Source organism: Choloepus didactylus, chromosome 2 (assembly GCF_015220235.1).
Source record: "Choloepus didactylus isolate mChoDid1 chromosome 2, mChoDid1.pri, whole genome shotgun sequence".
Lineage (NCBI taxonomy): Eukaryota > Metazoa > Chordata > Mammalia > Pilosa > Megalonychidae > Choloepus > Choloepus didactylus.
Genome location: NC_051308.1, coordinates 63,237,436 through 63,260,257, shown reverse-complemented (window position 1 = coordinate 63,260,257; position 22,822 = coordinate 63,237,436). Strand labels below are relative to the sequence as shown.

Below are 22,822 nucleotides of genomic sequence, written 5' to 3'. Positions count from 1 at the left end.
CACTAAATACAGAAAGGAAGATATTACCCTCATGGTAACATACAATATATTAGTATAATCAATAAATGGCCAAATACATATGGTACCATTATAAACACTCTTTCTGAGGAGGACTGGTCATAAAAACTTAATAGAAAACCTCTACGCACGAACATAAATAATTTTAATCCTTAAGTTCTTTAAATGATTTGCCTTTCACGAAATAAGAAAAATTTTTTACTGCTTTGATTCTAAAAGAGTTTTCTTTTTAAATAACATTAGCTGTGATATAAACCATTACAGTCAAGATGACTCCTTCTGTGTATGAGTGTATACACATGCTTGAAGGCATGTTAAATTGGCTTAGAGGGAAAAAAGTCCATCAGATTTCCTAAGAATTAAGCTGTGCCTACAGAAGATGCTTTTGCAATGAACATTCTACCTCATAATCCAAAAAAAGGTCTCAAGGCTGCTGTTTGGGAGTCTAATCCTGTTCTAGCATCACTGTAAATGTTCAGAGTCTTCCAGGGGAAGAGAACAGGGAAGTTCTGGAGGCCTACTTGAATTCAGATTGGGGGCAAGGATTGGAAGTTGTTTGTAATTCCAGGGAGTTTTTCAAAATTACTTCCAACACTTTTCAAAGGTGCTTTTCATAATGGTTTAAGGCTGAAACTGAATTAAACCAGAAACCTGGGGAATCCCAGCATTACAAGCAACCCCTTTGTGGGTATCCAGTGTGCTACTGAGGGAAGAGGGGTAAAGGAAAGTGTGCCCTGAGGTAAAGGTAAATAAAGGAAAGTGTGCCCTGACAGAGAAAATCTGACTTCTGGCAGATCCCCCAGACAAATTCTGACAGCTGGGAAAGAGGGTCCTCTAACTGATACCACAACTTCTGTACAATTTTCCTAACCACAAATCAAGACTGCATTTGCTTCTATTTATGCATCCCATTTTTCTGAGCAACTGCAGAAGAAACTCTCAAAATCTAGTGAGTTTGCCATGTATACATTTTTGCTACATTTGGAAAGAACTACTCTGTCCTTCACAGAACCACCTTTTAATATTTATTACTGAACTTAAATTTCTGTAATTTCTTTCATATATACACCAAGCTTGCCTAATTTATAAATAAATGATTTTTTTTTTCTAATCGCGAAACCAAGATTAAAAGGAGTCTGGCAAAAACCAGCTTACCAGCAGTAGTCTAACAGGTGTGGAGGAAGCACTGGGATGTATATGTGTTGCCAATACATGGGGTATAGCAGAGCAGCTGATCCATGGAGACAGGCAGTTAACTAAAATTGGTAAAAGGACAATAACAATAAGTAGCCGCTGACCCTCCAAACAAAAAGTCCTGTTCATGATATAAAAGATTAATGATAATTGCTAAACAATTTACTTAATGACATAAACACATTATTTTTATCAATTCTATATGTAAAATCTTACGTTCTAGAGGCCACTCTGAAAATTATATACATAGCAAAAGTAGCTTCTTGGGAATCTTATACACAGCGTTATAACCACCTGACAACGTAGTTTGGAGCCAAAACTTAGAACAGAAATAAAAGTAAAACTGAAAATCAGGTGAGCATCTTCGAAGAAATTGTAGAAATTACAATTTGTGCAGCACAGTTTGTGCATCACTTAGATTAATATAACATGATTAAATATGGAAAGGAAGAGAGGCTGAAAACTCCTGAGGGATATCATTAGGGCAAATTGCCAAAGAATGAAACATGAGCCAGTCAGGAGAGTCTGGAAGCTGCAATAATACCAGGGGACTTGAATGTTCGACAGTTGGAGCTTCAATAATGTGTGAACTGCAGGTTACGGTATCAAGAGACGCTGTTCACTGACACATAGAATGTCACTATTGACCAGCGAGCTGCCCAAGCTTGACAGCTGTACCACAGGAAGCCAAGTATATCATAATTTCATATTTAAACTGTTCATTTCAGATTAACATTGTGTTTCCTAGCTTTATATCACAACAGCTGCAATTACATAGTTGCTACCTTAAAGGTAATTGCCAATTTAATTGTTTTGTTGCTGCAAGCAGTTAATTAAACATTTTTGAATACTTAACAAAAGGACATCTCCTTTTTTCTCCCTCCTACTGATTCTCATCAGAATTCTTTCCATTTGACTTTATTTCCATTTTAAATTACAATTCTTAAAGTGTTGAGTTATTTTTCAGTGTTTAAAGCAGTAATTACATCAGCATTCTGTATCATTTTAAAGCTCTGCTGTTGTCTGTATTGCAATGTTGTTATCAATTAAATCATTTTATTTAACCCAAAAATCAGAATTTTTAAAAAGTCTGTCACAGACTATTAGCCATATTCCCAACTTTATTATTATACAAAGAAATTAAAACATACGTATAGTAATCATGCTTAGTTTAAAAGAATTAATGTACATAAAGCAATCCAAATCTTAATAGCAACACTTGTCTATGTTTAAATGCAAAACAATTCCATTGAGTAAAAAAGAAAAAAAGAAAAAAAAACAATTAAAATAATCAAAAACATAAACATTTCCATCAAAAGCATATTCATCTTTGTCTTATGGTGCATATATATTTTTTTTCTGGTTCAGTTTCAAATTTATAGGGCAAACAATGTAATATGGTTCCATTTAGTATGCTATCATTAAAGGTTTTAGTTTGTTGCACTTACGAGTTTAATAATTTATCTACAGTATCCTGTCAAAAAATATTTTTAGAATTCCTTAATTAGAGCATACAATATGCCACTAGGAGGCATTCAAATACTTCTATTTAACTATTACAGACCATGAATTTATGTTGCATACTTGAACTAAAGGGAAATGAAAATGGAGTTGATCTAACTCATTGTGTCAAATTCTCAAAGAGTTTACAGGTATTCCCTGGTTGTAAATTAGGCGTCTTTAAAGCTGCATTAACTCTTTCCATCCCTTTAGTGTATCCTGATGGGCTAAAGAGCTTATGTAGCTTTGAAAGGCAGCTAATTTACCCAATTTCTCCAAAATAGACATGTTGTACACAATTTAGTTTTTAAAAAGCTACTTTAAAACTTTTTTAAAGGATTTTTGAAAAAAAACTTCATTGTTGAGAAAATAGCAGTGTGAAAATATACATTCTCAAAAATAAGAATTATAAGGGTGCCTTATTTTACTGGGTATATCCAGAGTCCTAAGACCTCTACTGAATGCTCTACAGATACTTTCTCTATCATGTTAATGGTCATCCTTAAGTGACTTTATGAATTATTCATTAATAAGACAAAAAATTATCTGATGATTTGATTGATTTCTTACAAGATGGTTTCTGTGATCACAAGCAGAATTATAAAATTGCTATAATGGCCAGGATTTAGCAGAAGGTTGTCTCTGCTAATCAAGATCTCTCAAGTGGAGGAGGGAGCCCTGCAGACTTTTGGAAACTTCTTGGATATGGGGGATAGGTGACAGAGAGAGGTAAAAACATACAACATCTTCTTCCCCATCTCAGGCTTCTGCCCTAAGCAACTAAAATAAATTGTTAAAATAATATGGCAAAAGTGTCAGGCTTAGGTGGAATTACGAGGAACGTGCTTTTGCAAATATTGATCCTGTAGTAACTATGAGGTATCCAAGTGGAGATTTCCAAAGAAGGCAGAAGCACAGACGATTCCCTATACCTACCCAACAGCATTAATAATTATGTGAATAAAAAAGAGAGAAAATACTATTGTAACCCATACTTTGTAGAGAAAATAGTAAAGTTGCAAGTGAAGAAAAATATAATAAAAAATAAGTTTACTAGGAAATTAAATTCAATTATAGATAAGTTGTGTAAAATAATAACAATGAAGTACATCATGTACACAAAGTTAGGGCTCTACCATCAACAAGTTGTGTGATGTCTGGCACATCTGTTAATATAACCAGGTCTCAGTTTCCTATTCTTTAAAGTAAGAAATTTATGTTAGATTATCTGTAAGCATTGTCCATGTAGATCTAACATTCTTTATTCTTAGATCAGATCACTTTCAACATTTTATATTCTTAGTAACTGTTAAGCATTTTTGCCCCCATCCAGACAGTTAACAGAATATTTCAAATGAACTATATAATATAGATCCACCTTTAAAATATTTCTAAAGATCATCTCTAAATGCTTTAGAGCACGAGGTAACTGCATAATTGCAAACATTATAATTTATCTGTATAATTCAATAAACTTTTACTGAGTGCTTGCTATCACAAAAAAAAAAAAAAAGGTGCTATCACAAATCTAGGCTCCAGGGACTCAGCATGGAACAGAATGGAGTCCCTGTTTTGTGGAGCTTAAATGTTAGTGGGGAAGGCAAACAAGTAAAATACATTCATCAGGAAGAGACAATGCTCTGAAGAAAACTAAAAGCAAAGCAAGGGGATGGACAATGACGGAAGGCCTATTTTAGATAAGAGGATTAAGAATGATGTGGTAACATGAACTGAGACCCAACTGATATGAGGGAGCAAACTATTACAGATTTTGGAAGAAGAACATTCCAGACAGATGAAATAGCACATTCAAAAGACCTCAGATGGGAACATGTTTGGCACCCTGAAGGGGCAAGGGGAGGGGAAGGCCAGTGTGATTAGATTGGTGCTGTGGGAGAAGGCAGATGAGGTCAGAGAGGTAAGGAGTGTCAGAGCTGGAGGGCCTTCCAGGCCATGGCAAAAGCTGTAAATTTCATTCTGGGTATTTGTCCATACCTCTACAGAGAGTGATAACTATCACAAGAAATTACATACCTGGAATTTTTTGAGAATCTTGCAAGTTAAAGGAAAATAAACTATAAATTTTAGAAGTTTGGATTCAGTGTAAAGTAGTATAAAAAATGTGATCAATTTAAAAAGCTGAATAATAAGAATCTTATTACTCTAAAGTTATTTATGATATAGTGAATCATTAAGCTTACAAGGAAACGATGTAACATAAAGCCTTTCTTAGGGTGAGAATTACCCAAGAATGCATCCTTGTACTGGACAGTCATATAAACAAGAACAGCTGACCACTGTTGGAAAAACTGAAGGATTCAATATTCTAAACTTTACAAAACTTTCCTCAGGCATTACAGTCTGCAAAATTCAGCAGGAAAGCTAGAGAATACTCTCTTAGAAAGTGGTGAAAGAATAAGATAATTTAAAAATTCTACGAGTTAACATCTCAACCTGTATCTATAAGTACACAAGTTGGAAGTCAAATCAGCGTTCTTTGTGATAGAAAATTTGATTTGCTCCTTGTTTTTAAACTACATTTACTAAAAGAAATCAGGCTATTAATAAAACTAAGCAACGTTTTCAACAAATAGAAATGTTTCTTGAGTAAAAGCAAATACTGTATCACCTTCTGATGGAGACCACAGAAAAACGATCTATTTAGTATGGTGACCACAATGAAAACCAGCACCATAGTTCTAACCAGCACATTTGACTTGTAAAGATCTCTATGGACATCCACAAAACTACTCCCATTATTCTAGTCCCTATAACTCTTAGACAGATTGCGCTTCACACTGGAGTGGTAATCCTAATCACTTCAACTAGAATTCTATTGTGTGGAGCAGATTTGTTCCCCCTAAGAATATATTTATGTTTAAATCCAAGAAATATAGAGACATCAAATCATTTTTAACTCAATCAATACCTATTAATTCATAAATTTACGCACTATAAATAACTGTAGATGCACAGAATAAACTGCTGCAGATGGGAATGTGGTAAGTTCTACACAGTATAAAAAAAATTTTAGTGGGAAGCATAAAGAAACCGTCTGTTTAAACGTATCTAATTTACATTCACATTTAAAAGTTAAGGCTATAAAGGTAGCAAAATAGCAGGGAGTAGAAACTACAAAGTTATTCCAACTACAGGCAAACCTAGGAGATATTGCGGGTTTGGTTCCAGACCACCACAATAAAGCAAATACCACAATAAAGAGAGTTACATGAATTTTTTGGTTTCCCAGTACATATAAAAGTTTTGTTTACACTATACTGTAGTCTATTATGTGTGCAATAGCATTATGTATTAAAAAACCATGTAAATAACCTAATTTAAAAATACCTTATAGTGTTACTTGATGCACAAAATATTTGGATTATTTGAATAAATGTTAGCTGTTAATAGTCTGTACCTTAATAGTAACCCATTATCCGTAAATATAGAACAGATACAGATTGTATTTTATATGGGTTTTTGTCCTTTTAGCAATTTTTTAAAAATGAGAGATGGAATTAAACATTGAAAATGGGAATTTTTTCTAAACTAATCAATTGTTACATGAAAAAAAAAATTTATATAACCCCTTTGTATTAAAAAAAAAACCTTTACTGCAAAAAATGCTAACCATCATCTAAGCTTTCAGCAAGTTGTAATCTTTTTGCTGGTGGAGGGTCTTGCCTTGATGTTGATGGCAGCTGACTGATTACGGTGGTGGTTGCTGAGGTTGGGGTGGTTGTGTCAACTTCTTAAAATAAGACAATGAAGTCTGATGCATTGATTGACTCTTCCTTGCACAAAAAGATTTCTCTGTAGCATGGAGACAGTCCTCTCAAACCCTGCCACTGCTTTATTCAGCTAAATTTATGCAATATTCTAAATCTGTTGTTGTCATTTCAACAATGTTCACAGAATCTTCACCAGAAAGACATTCCATCTCAAGAAACCACTATCTTTGTTCAGCCATAAGAAACAAATCCTAATCCGTTTTATCATGAGATTTAGCAATGCAATCACCTCTTTAGACTGCACTTCTAATTCTAGTTCTCTTGCTATTTCTACCATACCTGCAATTACTTTCTCCACTGAAGATGACCCCTCAAAGTCATCCATGAGGACTGGTATCAACTTCTTCCAAATCCTGTTAATCTGGATATTTTGATCTTCTTCTATGAGTCATGAATGTTCTTAATGAAATCTAGAATGATGAATCCTTTCGAGAAAGTTTTTAATTGACTCTGCACAGATCCATCAGAGGAATCAATATATATGGCAGCTATAGCCTTGCAAAATGTATTTCTTAAATAAGACTTGAAAGTTGAAATGACTTCTTGAGCAATGAACTGCAAAATGTTGTGTTAGCAGATGGGCAACTTTCCTTTCACTTGAACACTTAGAAGCCACTGTAGGGTTATTAACTGGCCTAATTTCAATACTGTTGTGTCTCAGGAAACAGAGAGGCCCAAGGAGAGGGAGAGAGACAGGGAATGGCTGGTCCATGGAGCTGTGAGAACATGCACAACATTTATTGATTAAGTTCACCATCTTATATGGGCATGGTTCATGGTGAACCAAAACAATTACAATAGTAACATCAAACATCACTGATCACAGGTAACCATAATAGATATAATAGTAACATAAAAGTTTGAAATATTGCAATAATTACCAAAATGTGACACAGAGACACAAATTGAGCACATACTGTTGGAAAATGGTCCCGACAGGCTTACTGAACGCAAACCTTCAATTACTAAAAAATGTAATATCTGCAAAGCACAATAAAGCAAAGTGCAGTAAAATGAGGTATGGCTGTATTTCCTTCAAAATAAAGATCTTTCTTATCTTCTCAGATAGTTAACTATTTTGGACTCTCTGCTTTTATAGCACTACTTTGTCACTGAAGGAAATCACAGTAAATTATAAGCTTCATGGGGATTGTGTCAGTTATCAATTTATTGCCTCTCAGTTTCAAATTCATTCTTTGTTACCTATCTATGAAAATGGATCTCGGCCCTTTAAATATTTGTCTTTTGCCAACTATCCTTATATTGAGCTTTGTCAGTACAGGGCACTGAAAATGCACTGCAGGAAGAAAGGATTATTGCTTCGGTTCCAGTGTGCTCCTATGTAGGTTCCTGCAAGGCCTGTGCTTCTCTAGGGCCTGGCTCTGCTGGAGGCTACCTCTCTATCATCTTGCTCCTGAATGCATGAGGTTTCTCCAGTGTCTGGCTCCTGCAGTATAGAAGCTTTCCCTGACACCCCCCTCAGGTGGTTTTATAGCAGAATGCCTCCAGTGAGATACCTCCCCATGGAGATCAGCCAGCTACCTGGAGGCAAGTTAATTACACTGGACTTCTTTCATCATGGAGGAAGCAGAAATTTGTCTTCACTGGAATAGATAAATATTCTGGATATGAATTTGTCCTATCTAAAAATAATGCTTCTGCCAGTACAACCACTGGCAGACTCACAGAATAACTTATCCATCAGCATAACACTCTGCACAGCATTGTATCTGAACAAGGAATTCATCTCACTGCAAAGTATAGCAATAGGCTCAGGCCCATGGAATTAACTAATCTTAACACATTACCCAGAAACTGGAAGCAAGTGGTCTAAATGAAAAGTGGAATGGCTTACTGAAGACTCAGTTACAGTGCCCATGAAAGGGCAGGGTTCTGTTTTACAGGATGCAGTATATGCATTGAATCAGAGACCACTGTATGGTGCTGTTTCCCCCAGAGCCAGAATACAAGTGGTGGAATCAACGGATGGACACAGGAATGGTTCTCCATTATTACACTTAACAACCCACTTGCAGATGTTTTTCTTCCTGACCTGGAAATTTTGAGCTCTGCTGATTTGAAGATCTTAGTCCCCAAGGAGACAATGCTTCCAATAGGCAGCACAACAGTTCCAATGAACTGGAAGATCAGAAAGCCACCTGGCCCTTCTGGACTCCTTCAGCCACTGAATCAACAGGCTGAAGAAAAGGGTTAATCTAATGGCTGCAGTAACTGATCTCAACTACCAATTGGAGATTGACTGCTTCTACATAATAGAGGCAAAGAGGATCAGGTCTAGTACCCACGGGATTCTCGGAGGCATCTCTTTGGTACTCCCATGTCCAATAGTAAAGATTAATGGAAAACCACAGCAACCAAAGCAAGGCAGAACCCTTGGGAATGAAGACTTGGGTCATGCCACCAGGAAAAGAACCTGACTTGAAGTTATGGCTGAAGGCAAGAGAAATATGGAATAAGTAATGGAAGAAGGAAGCCATAATACCAATTATGACCTGGTAACCAACTACAGAAATGAAGGCTGTGGTAGCTTCGCATATTTTCTACTAGCTGGTTATATGCATGTGTTTATTTTTATGCCCTAACAATTTTTCCCTTTTCTCTACTTCCCATTTTTAGTTTATAGACATGTTGTTAGAAGTCAACTTAACAACACAGTCTTTGGATAACAGAATATTAAATACGACTGTAATTGGATGTGAAGATATAGATACAATAACTTTTGGGACTGTGCTTCTCCTCGTTGAGAGAAAGGGTGAGAATGTCTTAATTTATAAATAGGAAAGCTGTACCTTATTAGGTAGAGATTTTTTTTTGTTGCCATATGAGTTCAAACGTGTGTAGATGGGAGATGAGTATCCAAAAGGGTGGACTATGTCAGTTATCAATTTATTGCCTCTCATCTCCAAATTCACACATCATTGCTTGATCTGTGAAAATGGATCTGAGGGGCCCTTTAGATAATTTTTCCTTTGGCAGATGGTATAAGTCAACCTTTATGAAGGAGAGAGCATTAAAGAGACAATGCAGGAAGGAAGCGTTTTGATTCTTGGATCCAGTGGGCTTATAAGGCAGGCTCTGGAAAAGCCTGTGACTTGTCCAGTGCCTGGCTCCTGCAGTACATGCAGCTTCCACAGGGCCAGTTCACAAGCACAGATACATCACCAGGCTCCTGTGGTTTCTCTAGCACCTGGCTCCAGCAAGGTACAGTAGCCAGAGGCTTCCCCTAGAATTGCTCCCTCTTCTCCCAACCTCAGGCAGTTTTATAGCAGACTGCCTCTGGCTCTAGCAGTGCTTTCAGCCTTTCTAGTGCCTGGCTCTTAAAACACAGGAGGCTTCTCATATACCTGGCTAATGCAATGTATAATAGCCATCAGTACATAGTGGCCAGCAGCTTCCTCTAGCACTAACCACCCCATAGGTATTTTTTTAGTGGAGTGCCTCCAGTGAGAAACCCCTGGGTTAACAACTTCCCCCGGCACTCCCCTTGGATAGCCTGACAGAAGTGTGCTGTTGGCAAGGTACCTCTCTGGCACCTCCACCTCTTATGTGGTTTTGCAGCAAGTTCCAAGGCATGGCACTTCTCAGTGAGTGGTTTTCCTGATACCCCAGAAAGCAAGTCTCCAGTAAATTCTGCCAGTGTGGTACCACAGCAACTTTTCAGCCATCCAGTGAGCCAAACTGTGCCCTCTCCAACAGAGTGTGGATCTCAATCTCCAGAGGGGCTTCTTCCTTGAGTCCTCTAAGGAAGCTCAAAGGGCACTGGCTGTTTCTTATATCTGCTATTCCCGTATTCTTTAGAGTTCTTCACTTCTTATTAGTCAACCCCTTGTTATTCCAATTCTCTACTGCAGTTTTTAGTTCCTCATATTAAATCTTCCTTGTTCAAGTTACTATGTGGTTTCTCTCTCTTGATTGGACCCAGACTGATACAGAGACTGTGACTTATACCCTCATGTCATCATCATATTTTTAGACCACTCCCTCATGTGAGTTACATGCTCCATAAATGAGGAATAATTTGATGAATGAATATATGAACACTTTTCATCAGAGGAAAGGAATATATTTTTTCCATAGGGCTATATGAAAGCCAAAAAACAAAGTCAAGCAAAGATTCTGTACAATCTGATCAAGAGTCAACATAGCAACAGAACATCTCGGGGTTGAAAAGTGTTCAAAATATATTGATAACTTTTCCTCCAGAGCTTTAAGATTTAGGCATAGACTTTTAAAACTCAAAAGTCTGTAATATAAAATGAATAAACACAAAACAAATCTTTCTTTAAGGCAAAGGCTACAAGGGAATTATTTAAATTTCAGAATTTAAAAAGAAATCTTCTTATGATTAAAGGATAAAAGGACAATGTCAAAAAAGACAAGTAAAAGAGACACATTTCTATTTGTCAAAGAGGCAAGTTTCTACTCTGGCATTTTCAGTATCTGATGAACACTTCATATTTCATATAAATGTAATTAATAAAAAAATTGTTTTAGAAACTTTTATGCTCAGAATTTAAAAGAAAAAATTTATTCTTATATGTGTATGTGCATGTATAAGTAAAACCTGATGCACAAAAATACTGTGGACATGCATTTCATAGTGTATGTGAATGGAAATTATGTATTAGTAAATACATTTTACAGACACCTCTTCTAGACTACATCTGTTTTCATAAGTAGACATCCTTAGAGACATAAAAGTACAAAAGTGCCTAAATTTTTGGCAAATATATCTATATTAAGTCAAACAACATTTTTCTATGACCTTTGTTTTCTAAACATATACTGCTTGATATCTTCATTATATCTTTAACAATTTCAGCAATTGTTTTCTAAAGTAATTTTTTCAAATCCAGGGCTACACCAAAATAATATTTAAAGATTAAAACTAAGAGAAAGTAAAAAGTTTTTGAAAACACTTAGGAAGCTACCAAAAATTTGTAAAACACTCTCTCACTGTATTTTTAGGAATTGGATTTCATGTGGGTACCCTGAAGAAATATATACAAGCATTAAAACGTAATTTTAAAATACAAATTTTCAAATAAGCTACTTAGCCTTTACAATACTTACTTATCTAATAGACACCTAAATGAGGCACTTAGGGTGGAAAATTTAAGAAGGAGCCTCACTTGCCTTATTGTACACCCAGTACTGTAATATATACTAATGAAGCCAGTAGTAAAAAGGAAAAAAAAATAACAATACTTTGATGACATTGTTTTGGTTTATTTTTCAAAATGATATTTGCCACTTTAAAGAAATATTTTGGCTCTGCCCAGTTATCTTCAGTAATTTTACAAATGAGATTTTGGTCAGTATTTTTACTACCCACTTATTTTGAAGAGTGCACATGAAAACAAAGATTCCATTTCCTCTTCTTTGAGGAAGAATTACATTAGTATAGAAAGTATTCTGAACAATTATAAAGTAATATTTTACATTTAAAAATCTACATGAGGAGGTGTAACCCAGCTCTACTACGGGTCTTCCCTTCAGAACCAGACCCCAGAGCCTGGGGGAAAACAGCCAAAACAGAAACTAAAAAGCCACACCTCCTTACACCATTCAGGAGTGAAAGGCTGACAGGCACCACCTGCTGGTCAGGTTAGGAAAAGCACAGTGACTGGAAATCTGTTATTCTTCTAAAATACACCATGAATATAACCCCATTCTGGTCTGAAAAAAATCTGATTGGGGCAACCAAGGAAACCAGATGCCTAGGTAACAGAAAACTACAATCTACACTAGGAAAAATGAAGATATGGCCCAGTCAAAGAAGCAAACTTACACTTCAATCAAGATAAAGGTGAGATGCTGTTTCACTTTAGTGAAACAACCTATTAAAGATTTTCAAAGAAATATGCTAAATCAAATCAAAAACCAAATCAATGAGTTCAGGGAAGATATAACAAAAGAGATGAAGATTAAAGGAAACACTGGGTGAACATAAGGTAGAAATCGAAAATTTGAAAAAACAACTGTTAGAATCTATGGAAATGAAAGACACAACACAAGAGATGAAAAACACAATGGAGACACGCAACAGCAGATCTGAAGAGGCAGAAGAAAACACTCAGGAACTGGAGAACAAGACACCTGAAATCCTACACACAAAAGAACAGATAGGGAAAAGAATGGAAAACTATGAGCAATGTCTCAGGGAATTGAATGACAACATGAAGCACATGAATGTACATGTCGTGGGTGTCCAAGAGGGAGAAGGGGAAAAGAGCAGAAGCAATAACTGAGGAAATAATCAACTAAAATTTCCCATCTCTTATGAAAGATATAAAACTACAGATCCAAGAAGCGCAGTGTACCCCAAACAGAATAGATCTGAATAGACCTACACCAAGATGCTTAATAATCAGATCATCAAATGTCAAACAAAAAAAGAGAGAATCCCAAAAGAAGCAAGAGAAAAGCGATCCATCACATAAAAGGAAGCTTGATAAGACTATGTGCGGATTTCTCAGTAGAAACCATGGAGGCAAGAAGAAAGTAGTGAGATATGTTTAGGATACTGAAAGAGAAAAACCGCCAACCAAGAATCCTATACCTGGCAAAACTGTCCTTCAAATATGAGAGAGAGTTTAAAATATTCTCTGACAAACAGACACTAAGAAAATTTGTGAGCAAGATACCTGTGCTACAGGAAATACTAAAGGGAACACTACAGAGAAATAGGAAAAGACAGGAGTGAGAGGTTTGGAAAACAATTTTGGGTGATGGTAGCACAGCAATGGAAGTACACTGAACAAATATGACTGTGAGTATGGTTGAAAGAGGAAGGTTAGGAGCATGTGGAACACCAGAAGGAAAGAGGAAAGATAAAGACTGGAACTGTAACTCAGTGAAACCTAGAGTGCTCAACGATTGTGATAAAATATACAAATATGTTTTTACATGAGGGAGAACAAATGAATGTCAACCTTGCAAGATATTAAAAATAGGGTGGTAATTGGGGAAAAAAATACAATCAATGCAAACTAGAGATTACAGTTAACAGAAACATTGTATTATGCTTCCCTTAATGTAACAAAGGCAATATCCCAAAGCTAAATGCCTATAAGAGGAGGGCATAAGGGAGGGGTATGGGACTCTTGGCATTGGTGACTCTTTTATTCTACTTAAGTTTAATTTTATCTTTCATTTTGTTGCTTTTGGCTGTCATTTTTTCTCTTTTTCTTTTTCTTTTGTCTCTCTACCTTCTTTGACTCCTCCTCCTTCTTTGTGGAAGAAATGGAGATGTCTTTATATAGATAGTGGTGATGGTTGTGAATACATAAATATGTTACTATACAGGGAACCAGTGATTGTTTACTTAGAATGAAAAGTATGGCTGGTGAACAAAACCATCTTAAAAAAAAAAAGGGTTGAAGAAAACTTGAGGGCACTATATTGAGTGAATTAAGACAGACACATAAGGACAAATATTGCATGGTCTCAAGGATATGAACTAATTATAATATGTAAACTCATAGACATGAAATATAAGTTACCAGGATATAGAAATGAGTCTAAAGAATGGGGAGCAGTTGCTTATTATGAGCAGAATGTTCAACTAGGGTGAACTTAAATTTTTGGAAATGGACAGGGGTGATGGCAGCATGTTATGAGAATAACTAACAGTGCTGAAAGGTGTGTGAAGCTTGTGGAAAGGGTAAGCTCAGAGTCATGCATGTCACCAGAAGGAAAGTTGGAGGTTAAAAGATGAGAATGTATAAAACAGTGAATCTTGTGGTGGACATGATTAACTGTACAAATATTAGAACTCTCTTTCATGAACTAGAACAAATGTATGACACTATAACTAGAAGTTAATAATAGAGTGGTATATAGGGAAAAAATATACCTGTTGCAAATAATGTACTACAGTTAGTAGTATTTTAACATTCTTTCATCAACAGTAACAAATGTACTATACCAATACTATAAGTCAACAATTGGGGGGGGACATTAGGGGTATGGGGGATTTGCGTTTTCTTTTTTTGTCTTTTTTCCTTTTCTGGAGTAATGAAAATGTTCTAAAAATTGAAAAACAATAATTGTGGTGATGGATGCACGGCTATATGATGGTACCATGGGCAACTGATTATGCACTTTGGATGTCTGGATAATTGTATGATATGTGAACAATCTCAATAAAATTAAATTTTAAAAAAACTACATGGACAATTGTATCTGTAAAGATATAAAGCTTTACAGTGCCTATAAATCCCAACTCTGTGATTCCAAAAAGTTCGGAAAAAATCCTGGTAGAAATCACGATTACTAGTAACAGAGATGAGTCCAAGGTCCAGGAACCTACCAGAAGTAGCAAGGCCAAATGTTTCATTCAGAGAGAACTAAAGAATTTGCAGGCAAGAAACAGAAGGAATTTTTCACTCATACCCCTATTTTATACAACCCACAAATTAGAAAAATGCAGTAAACTAGTGTTCTCTTAAAATAAAAATATATGCCAAGAAGAATGATCACATCAGTCATTTGTACTTCCCTATGAGTACTGTAATATGATTACTATGTCCACAATACCTAATAATTAGTTTAAATGAGGGAAAATGAACTTTGAGTAGGAGAGAAAGTGAGGTAGAATTTTGAATCAAGGAGCATTTAGGAAAACCTGATGTAAATTTTGTGACCAAAGTAGCAGGAAACAGCATAGAGTCACTGGGTACCTGAGAATGGAAGAAGGGGAAAACAGAAAGAAGCAATGAAAACAGATTTCACCAGCTTCATTTTCACCTAGTACACTATAGTCTTAACCATCAAGCAACAACATGACTACTGATAACTCTTGTGGGTTTATTCTTCTGTAGATGTGATCTAAATTTTACCAAAATGCAAAGCAACTGATGGGACTAGTCCTTCTTCAAATATTTTCTAAGGGCTAATGTTAAATTCTCAAAAGCTCACATAAAGGGTATTGAGATAAACAGAAAGGGGGAGAGAGAGCCAGTGAAAGTAGGCCTTTAAAAAGCAAGCCAGCCCACCCCCACATATCAGGTCCCTGAACAGGGGCTGGAGGCACCGGCAGGGGTGGAAGGGTGGGGCATGTTTTGTGAGTTTGACCTGCACACAAGCTAAAATCAACATGCCGCTGGAACACAAGGACCTGAGCCTGGACAGGAGAACATGCTGCATAAGTGCAAGGTGGTTAAAAGCAAGCTGCTAGACTTCCTGCCGCAGCTGCCGCACCTCCAGGCCATGATGGCCTGGGTCAACCAGGAGCCATGTCCAGCAGAGAGGAGCAGATGCACTTCAAGTATCCCAGCATGGTGTATGAGATCCTGACATTGGAACTGCCCAGATCAACAATGCCCTGGGTGCAGACAAGTCCCTCCTGAACCAGCTCTAGTCTTATGGAACAGCAGCGGCAGCCTCAACCCTCAGTGCACCAGCTTCTTCAGCAAGGTCATCGGCATCCTCATCAAGTGCAGGATGGACCAGCTGATTACTTCCTGTGCAAGAAGGATGACTTTGTGGATCTGTTGCTGTGGCACCTTAGTCATCAAGAACCTTCTAATGCAGCTTCTCAACTTGGAGCACCTGCAGCTGAGGCAGGACATGGCCAGTTGGCTCAGCACAGAGAAGTGTCCAGCACCTGACTGAGCTGATCCACCCATCCAAAGTCAACATTCCAGCATGTCCCAGTTACTGTGTGACATCAACTGCCTGAGCCAGAAGCAGCTGATCCAGGTCCAGGATAGCCACAGTCCCTACCAGCTGTTGGCCACTTCCGAAAAGCAGGAGATAATCAAGCGGCTCCTGGGCAACGTGTTTGAAGGGGAGCAGAACCCATCCATCATCTCAGTGGGATCCAGGTGCTGATGACCATTCTGAAGCCCAGAAGGCCCAGCATGGACAAGCAGCTGGAACTAATGGCCCAGCACATTCTGGACAGTGCTGCATCCAGCATGAGGACCCTGAAGGCCCTGAGATCACCCAAGCTGGAGCCCCAGGGAACATGCAGTAGCATGTGATCAAGCTCCTGGTCAGTGCCCTGAGTGCCAAAGACTTGGCCCTGACTCAGGAGCTGCTGGTGCTAGATGTGCCCAACACCATGCTGGATCTTTTCTCCCACTATGTCTTCAGCAATTTCTTGCATGCCCAAGTAGAGATGTTTGTAAGCACAATCCTGAGCACAGGACCATTCCTGACAGCAGCGCTGAGACTCCCCTCCCCAACCCCAACATCAAACATCCACTGTAGCAGTACTGCCTGCTGGAGTAAATTCTGACATCCTGGAAGGAGAACAGCCATGTGCAGACCAGACTGGCCAGCAAAAAGGCTACATGGGCCTCCAAGGTGGCCAATGTCTTGATGAAAAGCACAGAAGGGACCCAAGGCAGAGAAACTGCAGCAGCTGCCGAAGGAGCTGCTGGGGGAGCAGCAGTAGTGCTGGTAGGTCTTCATCCTGGGACTCCTGACCATAACCAACAAGGAGAATATGGTGTATCTGGTGAATATCCATCACCTGCACTCTTCCAGAGAAGATGAGGATGACTGATTGAAAGAGTTCCACTTCCCTGAGGAGGCTGGGCTGCAGTAGACTTCATGGATTTCTAGATGTAATGCATGACCTCAGCCTTCATCTATCACATCAGGTTCAAAGATGAGGAGTTTGGGGAGCAGGAGACGAGCACGGACACACCTTCTGACAACACAGCTAACATTATCTTCCCACTCAATGCTGACGATGAGAATCCCAACTCTAACCTGCTTGAGATACGTTACAAGGGCCTGATCCAGCAATTTGATGATGACCATAAAAAGAAAGATGAGGAAGAGGGCCAGAGGTCTGGGGAGTCAGATGGAGAAGCTGGCACCTGGCAGAGCCACAAGCTGGGAAGTGGTGGCCACCTGGGCCAGCTCCAGACACCCAGAGTGAAGGCAGCAGAGACAGTGATAAGGAAGAAAGAGAAGGATGGGTGTGGCCAGGGTGGGGCCATTTCCCCCTCAAGCCCCAGCTCTAGCCCTCAGGGCCCCAGCTGGAAAGCCACCTTTGACACAGTATCTATGGAGACCCCAACAGGCCTCCAAGTTTCCAAGGAAAAAAAGCCAGCCCCTGGGCCCATGGCCCCTATGATGGTTAGGTTCATGTGTCAACTTGGCCAGGTGACAGTGCCCAGGTGTCTTCTCAAGCATGCACTGGCCTAACCATTACTGCAAGGACATCTGTGGCTGGTTAATAAACCAGAAGGCTGGTTTATTAAATCATTAGTCAATTAATTGCATCTGTGGCTGATTACATCAACAAAGGGTATGCTTTCCACAATGAGAGAATTCAATCAGCTGGATTTAATCCAATCAGTTGAAGATTTTTTTTAAGGGAGAAAAAAGAGTACTTTCACTTCTTCTTCAGGCAGCCAGCCTCTCCTGGGGAGTTCATTGAAGACCTTCATATTGTTAGCTCGCTGCCTGCCCTAAGGAATGTGGACTCATGCATCCTGCCCTACGGAATTTGGACTTGTGCATCCCCACAGTTGCATGAGACACTTTTATATAATCTCATATTTACAGATATCTCCTGTTGTTTCTGTTTCCCTAGAGAACCCTAACTAATACAGCCCCCCAGAGGTATCTTGCTCTCCCTCAAAGCCTCCCTGCTCAGAACTTCTCAGGGCACCTTTACAGCCAATAGTGCCCTGTAGGTCAGGTCTAAGGACCCTATACCCCCTTAGCACCTCAGCAAGCCACAGTTGGTGGCAGTGTAGCAGAGCCCTCAGCCCCCTGCCAGAACTTAGTGAGCACTGGGGACATCCAGGACACCCTCAATGGAATGTGATCCATCCCCAGCTCAAATGATGCAACTGGAGACCCTAACTCTGTCCCAGCCTCCAGGGTCCCCACCCCCCAGACCAGATTTGGGGAAGAGCCCAGAGCACTTGGGGCTTTCCCAAGGCCAGAATACCAGGCCCTCAAGTCACCTCCTCTGATGCCCAGCTGTTCTGCCCCAGGCAAGCCTCTAGCACCTGCACCAGTAGCTCCCTGGGCCTAGAAGCAGTGGTAACCAAATCATCCATATTGCCAATGGACTCTGCCTAGTGTGGGACCAGGGTCCCAGGATGACTTCCACTTCTCCCATCAACCCATTATGCCTTCTCCATCCCCTACCCCCATTCTCTCCTCCGGAGACCCAGGAGGCTGGTACCAGGGAAAGAGACAGTTTCCCACCACACCCCCATTTTCAGTGAAAAAAGAAATTACAATTTTTTCTTCCTAGAACAAAAATATAGAACCAACTAGAGGGAAACAAGAGATAGAAACCTACATTACAAATATTGTGGAAGGAGAGGGTCAAGCAGAGAGCATGAAAGAGGAAGCCAGGACAGCCGCACTGGCAGGGTGGTGGACGCTTGGCTCAAAGCCTAGCCTACCCCCATCCCAGCAGGCAGCAGCTCTCTTCCCCAGTGGTTGTTCTGGATCTGGAACAAGAGCCCAGATTCTTCTCAGAGGCAGACCTCAGCTGAACTTATACTTGACCTTTAGCTCAGGTCACTTAGAGGAGGAGCTAGTGAGGGCAGAGGGGCTAGAAGGGGCCTTGCCCTTGTCCTAACTCCCACCTCAGAACCCTGCATTTTTACCCAGGCCAGGAGCTAAAGGGACCTCTGCCTGTCCCAGCTCTGCTGGGGAATAGGGCTGAGGGTCCCAGTCCATAGAGGTCCCTCCTCAGTAACAGTTCCATGGCGCCTAGACACAGGAATACTCACACTTCTCTCCCACCTTTGCACTTCTTGTGGACCCGGGTTAGGTACCCCCAACCATCCTGAGTGTCTGGGACTCCAGTCCCTGCTGCCAAATGCCCTTGTTCGCAGCTATTTCTCCCCCAGCCAGCATGAGTGTAAGCATGTGTTCGTACCAAGCATTTATGTCATATTACAAACATAAATAAAGGAAAACAAGGTTTAAAAACAGAGGTGCAAACCAGATTTTCAAAAACATTCAAAGGCATGGAGATGGAGGCATTCAAAACTCATTTTGGAAACATTGACTGAGATTTCCCCAATGGTTTAAACTGCAGCCTATAACCTATCAGAAAAGAAAAACTTCCCCAACTGTAAAGGAAAAAGAATTTGCAGTATGTAAAAATATATAAATATAAAAGGTGCATTTTAAAATACACTTCTCTCAGTAGTAACTTTATTAAGGACACAGAAACCATACATACAATTTTTCTTACATACAACTTCGATAATCTCTGACAACACAAAATTAAGTCATTGTTCTATATAGAAAACACTACAGTAAACTGAAATTGTCCAAGGTCAATTTTGTGGAGATCAGAGAAATAATTGGCCAGACATGTAAAAACTTGGGAGAAAGTCACTTCAGTCTAGGTTATTAAAAGAGTGAACTGAAGCTCTTTGAGGGGAGGATGTAGGAACAAAGCTTAAGAGATCCTAGAGGAACTACAATTTAATACACCCCTTAGTTAATTCCATAAGTGTAATATCAAAAATTTTGCTTTGTAAATTAAAATCCTCTTTACTTTGAAAAGACAAATGAAATAAACCATAGGGCAAAAAGATGTGCTTGTTACTATGAAAAACAGAGCTCTTAGTGCCACAAGAGTTGGAAGATTAAAAACACCTCCAGTTTTCCTGACTCCGAAGTCTCCTCCAACTATCCTCCACACATCTCTTCCAACAAAGTGTTATATGAGGACTTCAATAGTCCCATTTCCACACTCCCGTCACATTCACTTAGCAATGAATGAAAAACACAATGTTCAGAATAGCAGTATACAAATCACATGAGACATAGGTAAGTTGATTATTATCCACAGTTTTAATTAACGTAATTGGTTGCTACGGGCTTTGGGATGAATAAAAAATTTTAAATGTGTTCCTAGATTGTCTCTCCTTGAGAGGTCCTAATAATAATTTTTAACTTCATCACTGCTGCTGCAGCTTTAAAAATACAAGGCGCAAAAACAGACTTCAATAATCTTAACTAGGAAGTAGACTTGAGTAATCTTTGTTCTCCCACTAACTGGTCAATTCTTAATCATTAGAAAGATTCTCTGTGATTCAGGTTTCAGATTAAATGCTGATACTGGTGGTACCATTCAGAGACAAATCAAGAATATACATAACCCAGATGGAGAGGTTAAAATCCTCTGGACTACCCTTAAGTCAAATTAAACCCATAAAAATACGTTTCAATAACTGATTTTCCGGGGATCACGAGATTTCTTTTTGCATATGTCCTTGATAGAATTAATGAGATAGAGAGAAAAAAGCATATGCTTAAATGCCTGGGGGCAACTATGACAAAGGAAGAAATTACAGTTTATTAATGCAATTCCAGCACTCAGAGCATATTGCTTGCTCTAAATATTGCAGAAAAACATGCACTACACAATCAAATCTCCGTAAGTAATAAGCTTACAGACTTTTAAGAGGGTGATATTTACCAAATAAATATTGGTCAAAATAGGAGCTAACATTTAGACATCTGCTTTAAAGAGAAGCATCCCTTCCACCTGCTTCTACAGGACACAAAGATACACTCTAGTTAACATATTACTGACAGGATGATGAGAAAGCTCCTGTCAGATGCTGGCCAGCCGGGTGTTTGAGACAAAATGCACAGCCCCAGCTGACTAGTTAGAGAAAATCTGCTGAGGTACAATTATAGAGGCATATGACAAGGCTTCATGCCTGACTGATTTGAGAACCGACGACATGGCTTTAAACAGCAATCCCTCCTACCTCTGGTCATAACACAGCAATAAGTCAACTGATAAACTCTTGTAATGTCATGATTTATTCCTTTGCCCTCAATACAAGAATCTCTGATATGATATTCTGCTAGTCTACCCAAGGTTCACTTGGGGCTTAAACATCTAGGGCCTGCCTACAGCATGCATAAAATCAAGGTTCTGTTCAGGATTACCAGAAAAACCTTCCATGTGTGCTTGACAATACATATCAAAGACTAATTCTAAAACCAATCAAGTTCTAATTCATTAAAATCAAACATAAAAATATAATAGTGGGTCCTAACACAATAGTACCTTTTAATATCAGGGGAAAACCTATTAAAACAAAAAATATAACAATATTCTTGACATATTTGCTTACACATCTCAAAACTAAATTATTTTTTATTCTAAAGCTTATCTCTGTAAAGATTACAAATTTATCATTTTAACTCCAAACAGCACCTAAAAAAGGGATCCTTAAGTTGGCTGATTCTCTAAAAGTATATCATTACTAATCCCCCAAGTATGCTAGGTTGATAAATACAATATTATTATAATTACTGGAAATATTTTATTGTCAGAGTCCATAAGCCAAGCAAATAAAATTCCTGAAGCTACAGTAGAATTATTAATGTAACAACACCTTAACTTATATGTGTTCTTCCAATAATTTTAGCTATATATCTAAAGAAATAAAAAATGGCTGAAACAAATTCATGCACTAACATTAAGTACATTAAAGTCTCTATGATATGTAAAATAACATAAAAAGGTAAAAAGCTTGAAAGCTATTCAATTCATTGATACCTAACTTCCTTGGGAGTTTCCAAGATTTCACTAAGCTCTTTATAAAATAGTTTATTTCTAATTTATGTATGTCACTAGCCCTTGACCTTATATGTTACTATGCATGGAATTTAGCACAGATACATATAAAAAGGAATTTTTCCAATATAAACAAATAAAGCAGCTTCCCCCACATAAGAAGGCTAAAAGGATCGTGAAAGAGACCTTGAATTATGTTTCCTTTACCAACCTTATTGCCCCAGAGAATGAACCAATACAGAACTTGTAACTTAGAGGTAGTATCACTGTCAAGTTTTCATGAACTGTCATAAGCAGCTGGTATTAAGCTGACCTTAAAGACACGAAACAACTCCCCAAATAATACCAAGCCTTTACTATAATCATTTGTTTTTTAAGTCAAATAAAGTTAAAGAGCATGCACATTGTTTTATTCTTAACTGCAGATACAGGCTATTATAATAATTATAGTTATGCTAACTATCATGGAACATTTATCTTATGCAGACACCATTCTAAGCACTTCATATATATAATAAATATGTATACATACAAAACTTTAATCTGCACAGCAACGCTATGAGATTAAGACTACTATTACTACTTCATTTTACACATGAAAAAACTCAGTCATAGAGAAGTTACCCATGAGTTAAGAGGTGGATATAAATTACAACAGTGTTTAAATTTACATTAAACATTTTTAAATCAAAAATATTAAATTAATATTATTAAATTTTTAATGCTTAAAGTAAAAAAAATTAGGAAATCTAGAAAA

The 22,822-nt window shown here is 38.2% G+C and overlaps 1 protein-coding gene and 1 pseudogene across 3 annotated transcripts in view; one reads left to right on the top strand and one right to left on the bottom strand.

Annotated features, from left to right (window-relative positions):
- DENND1B (DENN domain containing 1B) overlaps positions 1-22,822 on the bottom strand; it is a 282,470-nt gene that overhangs the window by 105,377 nt on the left and 154,271 nt on the right. For all 3 annotated transcript variants that reach the window (XM_037825101.1, XM_037825100.1, XM_037825102.1), the window contains one exon: positions 1,174-1,274. In XM_037825101.1, the coding sequence (XP_037681029.1) occupies positions 1,174-1,274 (101 nt within the window). The remainder of the gene's footprint in view (positions 1-1,173; positions 1,275-22,822) is intronic.
- On the top strand, positions 9,644-19,089 carry LOC119527477 (annotated as a pseudogene).